Raw genomic sequence first — 14,228 nt, 5'->3', positions numbered from 1 at the left:
CTGATACTGCTCTTTTCTTTAGAAAAGCTTTTAAACTTTATAAAAAAAGTCTGCAAATCAATGGATATACAGAACCTCAACTTTTGAAGATGCTCTAAAAACAAAGACTTAATTTTTGCAATTAATAAAATTATGAAATATAAAGAAAATAACTTAGTTTGTAATATTTTTTTTAAATTTAATATATATTTTTAAAACAATTTATAACAGTCAAATTCCATCTTACTCAAAATAAAACCTATATGTTTACTTCATTTCGGCGCGACATGCTAAACTCCCACAATATCAAGTTTCTTAGAATCAAGACACTAAATTATTTGAGCATTCCTTTTATTGTATTTTGTATATTTGTTGTTTTATCTTTGAAAATTGTAAATTGTACATTTAATACATCTAATACATACATACATACATTCAATCGGGAGTGCTTCACGATTGTCGGCAATGCTCGTTCACTAAGTGGCGTCACAGTTCCCTACTATCTTTTGATACTATAAACGTATGAGTACTAGCGTGTAAATATGAGTCCATGTAGTGTAAGGTCTATGACACAATGCTCGACGCAATAAAACAAATTTCCCTTGTTTTTTATGTTAGATTTAAGTTATATAATTCAATGACCTTGTATTTTTTTGTCAGATTTAAGTTATATAAATCAATGACCTTGTATTTTGTTTTTTTTTCAGGGCTAGCGACAGTAGCCGAGCCTCCACCTATTTTAAATGGAAACGAATTGGAGGCGTCTTTCGAAACGATGTCAGATATTCCGCCAATGTATTTTGGAACGGAAAATAGTACGATGGTCACATCACAAATAGGTTCTACAGCCCTGGTGCCATGTGCGGTACATCACATAGGAGAAGGAATGGTAAGTAAAAACAAAAATTTGGACTCGAACCTGTAAGGGCCAATTCTCAGATAAAATAGTAATAGTATGTTACGGGTTTATATTCGTATGGGTTTGTAGTAACAAATTGTCAAAAAACTATGTAACTGCTGTGCGAGCAGACGTTTCACAAATGAAACCGAACTTCACGCATGTGCTATTAAAGAGATTTCAGAAAGGTGCACTTACGATAAATTTGTTATATGACGTTTGTGCGTTTTGTAGGTTAGATTTTACAGCAGATACATTTTTTTGACAGTTAGATATTACCAATTCAAAACGCGTATAGACCCATAACATAGCATATATATTTTATCCAAAAACTGGCTCTCCTTAATAAATGCATTATAGATATAAAAAGCTTGTTAATCTTATTTATATTTCTTGTTTTTTTTTGCACATAAGTCTTGATCTTGTTCATCGATTTTAAAAGATTGAAAAACACTACATTTTTCAATTTTTGTTTAACTTCACTTTTTGAATGATAATGTTGCACAGATTTATATAAAATCATCGGTTTTGATTAAATCTAACAAAACAGTATATTTATAATCGTGATATCGATGCATTGTATTTAAATAAACTACTGACATTGAGATCACTCTTACAACTAGTGTTTTAGTCAAATTTATTAGTGCATTTATCACTTTTTAGATTATTTTATACTTTAATAATTATGTTCGACTTGATAATTAATATTTAAATAAAAGGCAAAATCTTAGACAAAAATTCTATTGTTTCTGAAAAAGGAATACGACTAAGGCGACTAGGTCTAATTATACCTAAAGCACATTTTTGAAAAACGTAAATATACCTAAACAATAGAAAAAACATTACTTGTTAAAAAGTTTGCAATGTTTTAAATTAATTTCACCAAATATTACAACATTATGTTCATAAGAGGTACGAGTTAGGCTATAATACGCTATAGATTATAAAATATATGTTAAATAAATTATTAAACAAGCGCATTTTTATTAAAATTATGAATACTAACGTATATAAAGTATATCTGCATAAATAATTCATTATCTTTTTTTTTTTTTTATTTATTTATGGCTTTTAATCTTTCGATCATTTCGCCAGTTACATAGATATATACATTTACAATTCCAAATTTATAAATCAATCTTAATACTAGTTATATACTTATACATAATTTTGTGTATGTTAACAATATTGTAGGATATCAACACTTGTGAATTTATTGGGAACACGATTTCTTTGTCCTGTAACATTTTATACATGGATTTCTTTTGTTTCATATATTTTTAACATTTACAAGAAATATGATCTATCGTTTCTTGTTCTCTGCCACACATTATTCCAAAAATTAATTTGCTTGATCTTCTATTTTGCTTTTGTAAAATGCTCGCCTTGCTGTCACTGAAGATTATACATTTGGTATTTTCCTTTTTTTTTTTTTTTTTTTTTTAACTTCTATACTAATACAATTATACAACTAACTTATATTCACTATTATACAAAATGTTATTTTATAACAGTATTTTCTTTACCCTTATCTGTTTGAGTAATTTCTGAATGTGTTGTTTTTTCATTACATAAAGAATCAATTTCCTCTTCTAAAGCTGTCCATAATTTTTCTGTTTTTTCATTTGTTTTATGTCTTAGTCTTGTTTGTACCTTATTAAATATTTCTCTGAAGTATCGGTTCATCATCTTTTCTTTCTCTTCATTATTGCTATCTTTATCTTCCTGATTATTCGGAGTTTTCCATTCAGTATCGTCTTTGTTTATTTCCCTCCTTCTATCGTAGTATTCTTTTACATTTCTTCTTCTGTGTCTTTCTTCAATTTTTAATATCGTTTGCTTATCACGTGGTATTTCGTTTTTCTTACTCCTGTCGTGTATTATGGGTTTTTGTGTTGTGTTATGATAATTATTTTTGTATCTATTTCGCTCCTGTACGCTGGGTGGGTCTCCCGTTATTTTGTTGACATTACTATGATTTGTACTGCTTATGTTATTGTTGTTTTTATATGTCGATTTAAGTACCGTTGTTGTTGGTCTTATGATTTCTGGCTGTTGATATAGTTTTGTATATTTTTCTATCTGTACGTCAGGCAGATCGGGAGAATTGATTTTGTTTTTAATTTGTACACCTGGTCTTATGACATCAGCATTTGTTTTATTGTTTAATATCGCCTTGGCTTCCCTAAAACTTATTTTATAGTCGGTCATTATATTTTTTACTTTGATGTGATATAAATATTTACCACATTTTTTGTCTTTTGCCTGATGCTCTTCCTTGCATAATGCGCATGTCGGAGAAGTTTCTTTGTTTTCACAATCCTTATACTTGTGTTCGCCTGAACAATGGACACCTGGTTTTACCCTTACACTGATTAGTCACGTGGCCGTAATTTTGGCAATTAAACATTGTGTAATGTTATTGTATTGTTCGATCCTGAATTTGACTGCATATATCGACACACGATCAGGTAATTGCTGTCCCCTGAAGGTTATTACACAAGTTTTTGTAGGCACTAATTTATTATTTTCTTTTTTATTTATTCTTTTTAAATCTAAAATTTCAACATCTGATTTTATATCTTCTCTTATCTCTTGATCTGTCATATCAGCGTCTATGCCGTGTATGACACCCTTCCTAATTAGTAAGAACGTGGGTATATATGCTCGCAATTTGTTTTTAACGAAACCTCGTCCTTAATAATATTATTTGCTATATTATAGTTATAAATGTAATTTTGATTCTGTTTTTTCCTATGGATCTTATTTCAATTATATCATGTTTGTATTGTGGAAAATTTTTAAACATAAGCTTGCCTATTGCCATTTGGTGTACCACTCCATTGTTTATATTTTCGGATTCCACGTAGATAATGAATGGTCCTATATCACTGTTTGAGTAGGTCAAATTTTTATTTATTATTATATGAATTTTTGTTTATATCATTATTTTGGCTAATTTCTTTTATGGGTTCATTAATTTCTAAATTATCTTGATCTTCTAATTCTAAATCCATATTTTTGTTGCTATCTGTTCTGTACTAATATTTTCTTCTTCCATACTTTCATCCCAATTTGTTTCCGACTCTTCCGAGATATCTTCACTAGTCTTGATAGAAGTTTTAACATTTTCTAGTTTTTAGAAGTATTTTTTAATCTTTCCGTCACTTTTTTAATTTATCAGTTTTAACACTTTTAATTGATTTATTTAATAAATTAATACTAACACTTTTTTTCCACTATGTAGTTCATTGCCTAAATCACTTAATTTTTTAGAATATTCACTTTTCTTGTTAATTAAACTATTATAGCATTGTTGTGTTGAATTTAAATCTTCATTATAATATGTTTTCATTGCATCAGCAATGCTTGTTCCTAAATTACTGATTCTATTGACATTGTACTGAGACGGTGATGACTCACCGTTCTCACCGTACTCACCACTCTCCATATCTTATCGATGTGCACGCTTCGAATGCTCGAATTGAACAGCATTATCTTTGAATAATAGATTATTTATATTTATCATATAGAACACAAGGAATCAAAATATGTAAATTATAGCAAAATCTGCTTGTATTGTCATTATTTATTTATAAGAATGACATCGTGACATGCAATATTTTACAAATTATAGTTTTCTGTGTTTTTTTTTATAAATACCATCAATATGGTTTAGATAAAATTTATAAAATGTTTTATATTTTTTTACGTTGCATAAGAAAGAATTTTCATTTAAAAATTGCATCTGGTAACCAAGTCAAATTCTGGAAATGTATTATCATGATACGAAAATTTATTGCAAATATTATTATTATTGAAATGTATTGCTAAATATAAAAGAAAATGAATGACATACGGGGAAAAATAATCATTAACAGAGTATTGTATCCAATGCATTTTTTTTTCATTTAAATAGATAACATGAATTCACGAGATATAATACAAAATTTATTTACTTCTTCGGCGAAAATAAATCGAACTTTGTATTTGTAGATTTCTATACCATGTAATCGTGAAAGCACAAAATAAGTTGAAGTAGACGTGTTTTACAGAAAAAGAAGGAAAGAATTTTAATCAAGATATTATTTGCTCCGACGTGATTCCTCTGACATTCCCTTTGATGGATCTGACAATAAACTCAACAGGAGATGTGTCAATTACAAGATACCGTTTTAATTAAAAGAGTGAAATTTAAATGTAAAAAAATACGAAGAACCAAACTCAAAACGCTTCAGTAAAAAAAAACTTGATTAACGAATTGTTTTATTTGAGTTTTGCAAAATAAATTAAATATAGTAGAAATATACACATTCAGTATATATATATATATAAATATATATATATATATTATATATATTATATATATATATATATATATGGCTTTTCCATAATAAAAAATTCCGAAGCTTTTCTTATTCAAAAGAACTCATTTCAATAGTTCCCTAGATCGATATTCGTTCCAGATTAATATTTAAAGTTGAATAACCAGAAAACTCGTAAACTACAATTATATTGGTTATTATTTATTTATACTAAACCACGAGCGATTTTAATGAGCAAAGTACCAGATACCGTATTTATATTGGAAATCTCTGCCAGTATGTACTTAATAATTATTTTTGACCTCATTATATGATATTAAAATGTCTTTAGAAGGCTAAATATTGGATTTATGATAATAGGTAATTATATTATATTTAGTAAGATTCTTAAGTAATTTGTAGTCATTACTTATGAAGAAAATAATTATTAGCTTCCTGAAGGAGTTTATGTTTTTGCGACAAAAATCGATTTGCTTATTTTACGTTATCTGGAAGTTACAAGCCATTCTGAATCGAATGAGACCAAATTTGGAAAAAGTATGTGTGTGTGTGAACAGATTTTTTACCTCAAATCGACATTTTCTCCAAAACGGCTGGACCGATTTCTAAAATTTAAAAGCCACTCGATGTATCTCGATGGGAACTATCGTTTCTCAGTTTTGTGCGACGATCGGCCGAAGCGATTTCTTTGTAATTTGTAAGCTCACGATCCTGAATCGATTTTATTGGAATATTGGAATGATTCTGATTAGTTTTTGGTAAACATCGACAAAGCCGTTTTCTTGTAAAACTTTTTAAAAATAAAATTTTTTGACAATTTTTTTGACGATTGTTTGACGATTAATTTTTGACGATAGATGTCAAAATGATACGATTTGATGATAGATGGTTTTTTAGAACATACTATAATATTATGACAACAAGTCGTAAAATTTTAAAAATTTATCAAAATTTAAAAAAATATAATAATCAAAATTTTTGTCAAAATTCGCTTTTATGATGTGATAATCAAGTCAATCACTATTTATTTCAGTCATACTATTTATTTAAATAATTAAATACGAGTCCATGATTTATGTAATTTTGTCAGTATTTTATTATAACAGATGCTTAATATCTCACAAAAGTTTCTTAAAAAAAATTGACGTTTACTACGAAATTTCATTGAACGTATCTATGATTTATAATTAATATAATTATAAACTAGTGGGGTGTATGACATCGTGCCCTAAGGCAAATTGCTGGGACTTCCCGTACCGTAACGAAATGTTCGAGGAATACTAAATGTTTTCAAATAGATTATTATAAATAATGTTATGTCAAATATTTATAAAAATTATATAACCTAAATTGCAAAGTTAAAATAATTTGTTTAAGGTATATTACAATGTGAGCAATCATTTTGTTAACACTAGCAGAAAGTTCTCTGAATCATTCAAATCGGATTCAAATTCTCTCAAAAACTGTCATTTTTTGCACATTTAGCTCTGTATCTTCGAAATGACTGGACTTGTCTTTGCCCAAAAATAATCACCTTTTTTTCCAATCATTACAAATTGAATGTTTTTAAGAACATTCAAATCGAATACTCCGTTCTCTCAAAAACTCAATTTGCATTTTCTGCACTCTTTGCACCGTATCTTCTTAACGATTGGACCAGCCTTTACCCAAAACTATCTGTAGGAATCGAATGTTTTTTGAACCATTCAAATCGGTTGATCCGTGCGCCCGAAAACGTGACCGAAAAATTGTATTCACACATGCACACACACACACACATCCATTTTTCTGAGGTATGCCAAAATGTTCAGAAACCTTCAAAACGTCGAAAAATGTAAAAATTTTCAATTTCGAATTTTGGACGATTAAAATAATTTACCCTGCGGGAGGTTAATAAATGTGTTTAGGAGATATCAATTGAAAATTGCAATGTCCAGATTTGAGTGAAACCTTAATTTTGGTTGTTTAGGTCGATTATTACACATAATATCGGGAAATTCGTGTGTCTTGTTATAAGGCAAAATGCCACTTACAACTAGTTTAATACTCTGATCATGCATATAAAATTTTACTAACAATTATTTAAAACTAAAATCGATTAGCCTAGAATGCCTAATTAATACACAAGTTCATTTAATTCAGCTGAAGTCTTGCAGTTAATATAAACAAAATGCAAACTCTCACAATTGCAACATTGCAGTCGGTATCTATTCAAGCTATCAATTTGGTGAATAGTTTCCATTACAGCATCACAAAAGATGTAAATTGCTTGAGCCAGTTTATGGCTGGAATGCATTGCCAGCGCGAAACCCTTTCCGGGTTCCGGGAGATTCCGGGGGATTCCTGGTTCCGGGGGATTCCGGGTTGCGTTTCGGTCGCTAGATTTGTTATTCGCTCGGGCGCATTGCACAAAACATGCGCATCCATTGCTGCGGTATATTGGATAAATATACCGCCTTACGGTGGTAAAATTAGTGGTATATTGACTTGAGATAAATTATAATTATACACTAAATTAGTGGTACATGGCATTGTGCCTTAAAGCAAATTGATGGATCTTTCGACAGCAGATTTAAGGGGCACAACTAGTGTAACCGCCTAAAAAAAACGTGATTTTGGGGAATTCATATAAAAAAACTACTCTATCAATAATTTCAAAATTTTAGGAATATATTTATACATGTTTTAAGAATATGTAGTAAAATTTTTGAAGGAAAAAATTAAATATGTTTTAAGTTATCGTCGATCTCCAACGGCGCGACAAAAAAAGGCCCTTAACTGCTGTAGTGATTCCGGCCTCCTACGCGGATGAAATAAAAAAAAAATCTCAAACTAGATAATATTGTCTGTAAAATGATCTACAATGAAAAAAATAAACCAAAAATTGACAAAATGGCGGCGTTTAAAAAAAAAATCGAATTTTACCCAAAATTTTGGTCGTTTTTCGACTGCCAAAATTCGATTTTTGATCCGATCAGAAAATCGATAGTTCATTTAACGGAAAACTATATAAGGAACATGTAAAAAAAATTTGATAGTGATCGGATCATTCGTTTTTGAGTAATCACTGCAGCAAATTCGAAAAATGCTGTTTCGAGAAAAACGCGTTTAAAGATAAAATGATCGTTGTACTATATACTACATATATACTCTTTAAATGGCTGTAACTCAAAAACTATTTGAGATATCGATTTGAAATTTTAATATGTTATTTTTAAATGTGTAATCTACCAAAATATGAAAAAAACAAAAATCGATTTTTTTCAAAATTCCACACTAGTTGTACCCCTTAAATATTCGAGAAAAAAAATTAATGACTAATAAATAATAATCAATACTTAATTAAAATTGTTTTAAATATTTTTAAATACATAATCATAAATACTATATATTTTATTGTTCGTATTATATACAGAGTTGTAGATCTTATTGCAAAAAGCACTTAAGAATGTTTACATTAATGATATGCCGAATGAATCCGTCCGAAGTTATATTACTTAGAATAATGCAAATAAAATATGTAAATTTCATTAAACTGAATTGTAAATTTAAAATTTACATTTGAAGTATATAATTTTGTTATTTTTAAAAATTAAAAAAAAATATTATGAAAATTTCTGCATTTCTTCACGTTTTTAAGGTTTCTGAACATTTCGGCATACCTAAGAATCAATGGATGTGTGTATGTGCTTAGTTAAAATAACGTTCGATTCCAGTTGATAGGGAGATGTGCTGATTAGTTTTTGGCAAAGGCAGGTCAGCCATTACGGAGATACGGAGCAAAGAGTGCAGAAAATAGAAATTGAGTTTTAGACAAAAAGGATCATTCGATTTGAATTATCAAAAAACATTAAATTCGTAATGATGCGGAAAAGTGGTAATTTGGCAAAGGCAAGTCCAGCCGTTTTGGAGATACTGAGCTAAATGTGCAAAAAAATGCAGTTATTGAGAAAACTAAACATTCGATTTGAAAGACTCAAAAAACTTTCTGTTTGAGTTGACGAAACATTTGCTTTTGAAATTTTTTTTTTCTTATGTAATCAAAAATTATTCAAAATTTAATTTTAATTATGACCCAAATTTTGAAGCTTGCTTATATATTCCTATAAATATTAGACAATGCCTGTCATTCTAAATCCGATTAATTAAGTTTTGTTCATATACTTTACACATATATTCTGTAACACGTCCTCGTCCAATTCATAAGCTCTTATATTTTGTCTATAAAATAAAAATAATGAAAGTTATGGTATTCATAATAATCTATTTGAAACCATTTAATATTTGTCGAATAATTCATTAAGGGATGAAAAGTTCCAAAATTTTAATAAAAATCCAAATTAGTAGTAAAATAAGAAAATGAATATTAAAACTTACGCTCTAACAATAAGAAAATGAATATTAAAACTTAGTATATGATTATAATTAATTAGTATTCATAATTCCGAAATAACAATCTGATGAAATTTTCCTACTCGCAATAGAATTCATATAAATAATTATTAAAAGTTGTGTTGATTTATATTAATACGTATAAATATTAATTAATAAATAAATACACAAAATAAAAGATAGAAATTCAAAACCGAACAAAAAGGTCATTTAATTCGATAATTTCAAAAACAGTTAATATAAAAAAATTGATGCTAAAAAATAATGTTAAATTTATTGTTCAAATTGTAAAATTAAATTTATGAAAAATCGATTGATTAAAAAACTCTTGCATTTTTAATTTTTTAATAATTTTTCATTCCTTTTCATCATATCTCATAAATATTATCATAAATTAGAACTTCAAAATTGTAGTTAGACCAAAACCTTGTCAAAGATCATTTCAATTTTAGTAGGTACAAGACAAATATGCTTGTGAAAAACTTTATTTTTTCATTTCTTAATAACTTAATCAATTTCCCATTACTATCAAAAAGAAATAAACTATCTAATATAACTAATAGATATTTTCGAACAACTCGAAATTCTCGTTGAGCAATAATATCGATATTGGTTCACTGATGCACGTACCAAATAATATCGAATCGATTGTACGAGATACAAAATGTATATTTTTTTGTACATCGATATTGAACAAAAAAAATACAGATGAATATTGGAAAATATATAGACGATATTATTCTCACGATTTTAAAATTGAAGAGGAATTACTATTTATATTTCAGATTTACAATTTTGTATCGACTACATCACAACAAATGATACATTACCAACTAATTAATTTACAGAATATAAAACAATATCACAGAAACCTTGTTTTTGCGACATTTTCTGAAATTTGTCATCTGTCTCAGGTAAGGAGGATCAAGAATGTCCAATATTTTATTTTCCATTTCAAATTACAGAACGTTCAGTTCATTTTACTTTATTACAATTTTCCAGATAAAAACTGAGACCACTCATTTTCCTTAAACTTTACGAACAAATCATTCTTTAATATAGTTATAATAAAAAAATTTACGATCTACAGTAATATGATGATAGTTTTATCACCAGACACTTGAGAGAGTAGATTTTTAAAAGTTAGCTATAAAAAAGACATGCAGCTATTGAATAGCTACTTCTTGGGTTCATCGTAAAAATAAATGAGAAAATTCTCATTTTATTGAGAGAAAATAATTTATAAAGGAACTAGGAAAGTTAATAGTAATAGTAATAAACATTATATAACTGTTGTTGTATAATACTACACTACATTATATAAATTTTTTGGTTTAGTTGAGATTTGTGATATTTTTAGTTCTAACTTGTGTCCAAATGTAAGCAAATTAAATTTAAATCATAAATCCATGATTTTTTTAATATTGTGCAAAAATATCTGAAACTAACATCTGATATGGTTTTGTTATCTGTGTTTTTCTTTTCAAATTCATCACTGTCAAAATTAATTAAATTTACTAATAATATTTAGACTATAAGTTGAGATTTTTTGTATTGTATAAGCAAATAAGATCTAAAATCGGTTCAGTAGTTTTGGAGTCCATTCGAGACAAATATATATATATATATATATATATATATATATATATATATCTGCCACATAAAATATTGATTCGTCTTTCGTTCACATATAAAATGAGCACGAAACATTTGTACTGAATAAATAATGAACCAAGAGATATTTCAAGTATTAGCAATCGTTTATTTTTGTTAGACGATGATTTAAATTGAAATTGAAAAATAATGTTTTATTTGTACATCGATTTAGAATCGTTACAAGAGAAATTTGATGGGTATCTAATAATATTCATAGAATTTGAAAAATAACAACAATAGATGGTATATTTATCTGAAAACTTATTACTTACATATTGAATTTTTTTTTATCAGTAATTCAAAAATTGTAATAATAAGGTCATCTAACAGAGATAAAAGGACGTCGTATAAGTAGCTTATTCTCAATTATAATGTTTTATTTGTTTTATGTACTACTTTTTCCATATATTTCTACTTGTATGTTTTACTTTAACTATATTATTATCATAAGACTAATTTGTCAAATGATATATTTATTTTTCATGACAATAATTTAGTTATAAATATGTTTCTTAATATTTATAGAAAATTCTAACTAAAACTTTATTTAAAAAAAATGAGTCAAAAATTGAGATTTTGTCTTCGCAAGAATTTGGCATATTAAAATATTTCTGAAGTAAAATTTAAAAAATGCATAATATAAGATATTGCATCAAAGTAAGATAAATATGTAAAATATTTAGAGTTTATTAGAAACAAATGAAAAAATTTCAAATAATTTATAAAATTACAAATTTGCTTACTACGACCTTTACTAAAAATTCTTATATCTTTTAATGTTGCCCAGTATTTTTTAAATCATATTTTTAGGAAAACCTATTGGTAAGTTTTTTTTATCCATAAAAAAGTAAAGGAAGCAGTTTTCAGACAGTGGCTTAAAAAAACACTTTATTGAAACTTCATAAAAGTTTTTAAAACTTTTTGAATAATGATCGACTAACTTGAATTAAATTTTTATTTGTTAATCAACTCTATGTTGCGTTAATGTAAATCAGTAAAAATAGAATAGAGTAGAATTATTCAACAAAAAATTAAATTATTTTGAATATTGAGATTTACAAAATTCCGAAGTAGCCTAGACCAGCTATTACCAAAAATTAAGTAATACAATTACTGGCTCGTATATTATAAAAGAAATTGAAAATTTTTTAAATTTGATTATTGAAAAAGCTTTTTCGTAATTTTTGCTGAATATCTAATAATTTGGTACAATGTTATATTAAAATTCAATAGAGCATTTATATTTTAATAAAGGAACAATTTTCAAATAGTGACTTACAAATTTTGTACTTTATTGAATAACCTAATTAAAAGAATATTAAAAACAATAAAATAATAATAGTAGACAGGTGATATATTTTGTTATCTAAATATTCTGATATTCAGTTATTTATATAAATATTAGCTAATTCTTTGTTTTCTATTTGCAATAAAGAATTTACTACTTAAAAAACAACATATATTAACAAACAGAGAAATATTTCAAGTTTTTTCCACTCTATTGTTTTTCTAGTATTATTTTTATTATTCACTAATGTTATTTATTTTATTTATTAATTTTATTATTATTATTATTTGCTTTTATTTTGTATTATATATAATATTATATACATATTTTATGTCATAATACGGATATCATTGTATTAACTAGTTGGTTTGGTATTTAGCCTTGAGGCAAGTTACATGAACTTCCCGAAATGTGTAAATAATCGACTTAATCAAAGAAAAATGTGTAAATAATATACTTCATTAATCCTACTTTTTAAAAATCGATAATAATTTTAGCAAAATTTGACGAATTTTTAAAATTAAACTACTTGTCGTTAGGCCATAATATTACAGTAAGACCATGATGTATATCGCCAAAAAAATTTCCATGAAAATCGGCTTAAATTTTTTTTTCAACAGTTAATTACAAGAAAACGGCTCGGTAGATTTTCACCTAAAATTAATCAGTATCATTCCCAACTAATATCTTTCGAACAGTTTTCGATATTTTAAAATCGGTTCGGTAGGATGAGCTTAAATGTCGACGAAAATTTAACACTTTTTTTCAACAGTTAATTACAAGAAAACGGCTCGGTAGATTTTCACCTAAAATTAATCAGTATCATTCCCAACTAATATCTTTCTAACAGTTTTTGATATTTTAAAATCGGTTCGGTAGGATGAGCTTAAATGTCGACGAAAATTTAACACTTTTTTTCAACAGTTAATTACAAGAAAACGGCTCGGTAGATTTTCACCTAAAATTAATCAGTATCATTCCCAACTAATATCTTTCGAACAGTTTTTGATATTTTAAAATCGGTTCGGTAGGATGAGCTTAAATGTCGACGAAAATTTAACACTTTTTTTCAACAGTTAATTACAAGAAGAAACGGCTCGGTAGATTTTCACCTAAAATTAATCAGTATCATTCCCAACTAATATCTTTCGAACAGTTTTCGATATTTTAAAATCGGTTCGGTAGGATGAGCTTAAATGTCGACGAAAATTTAACACTTTTTTTCAACATTTAATTACATGAAAACGGCTCGGTAGATTTTCACCTAAAATTAATCAGTATCATTCCCAACTAATATCTTTCGAACAGTTTTTGATATTTTAAAATCGGTTCGGTAGGATGAGCTTAAATGTCGACGAAAATTTAACACTTTTTTTCAACAGTTAATTACAAGAAAACGGCTCGGTAGATTTTCACCTAAAATTAATCAGTATCATTCCCAACTAATATCTTTCGAACAGTTTTTGATATTTTAAAATCGGTTCGGTAGGATGAGCTTAAATGTCGACGAAAATTTAACACTTTTTTTCAACAGTTAATTACAAGAAAACGGCTCGGTAGATTTTCACCTAAAATTAATCAGTATCATTCCCAACTAATATCTTTCAAACAGTTTTTGATTTTTTAAAATCGTTCGGTAGGATGAGCTTAAATGTGGACGAAAAGTTTTTTTCAAATTACAAAGAAACGG

The 14,228-nt window shown here is 27.2% G+C and overlaps 1 protein-coding gene across 1 annotated transcript in view; it reads left to right on the top strand.

Annotated features, from left to right (window-relative positions):
* The first annotated feature begins 521 nt into the window (after positions 1 to 521).
* The window catches only part of LOC113388365 (lachesin-like), an 82,922-nt gene continuing 69,215 nt past the window's right edge, over positions 522 to 14,228 (top strand). The window contains exons 1-2 of the mRNA XM_026625750.1: positions 522 to 531; positions 687 to 868. Of these exons, the coding sequence (XP_026481535.1) occupies positions 522 to 531; positions 687 to 868 (192 nt within the window). The remainder of the gene's footprint in view (positions 532 to 686; positions 869 to 14,228) is intronic.

Source organism: Ctenocephalides felis, unplaced genomic scaffold (genome assembly GCF_003426905.1).
Source record: "Ctenocephalides felis isolate EL2017-DRISC unplaced genomic scaffold, ASM342690v1 CF-g0.4_SCAFFOLD_03572, whole genome shotgun sequence".
NCBI lineage: Eukaryota > Metazoa > Arthropoda > Insecta > Siphonaptera > Pulicidae > Ctenocephalides > Ctenocephalides felis.
The sequence above is the reverse complement of the archived record's forward strand: the minus strand, read 5'-3'. Positions and strand labels throughout refer to the sequence as shown.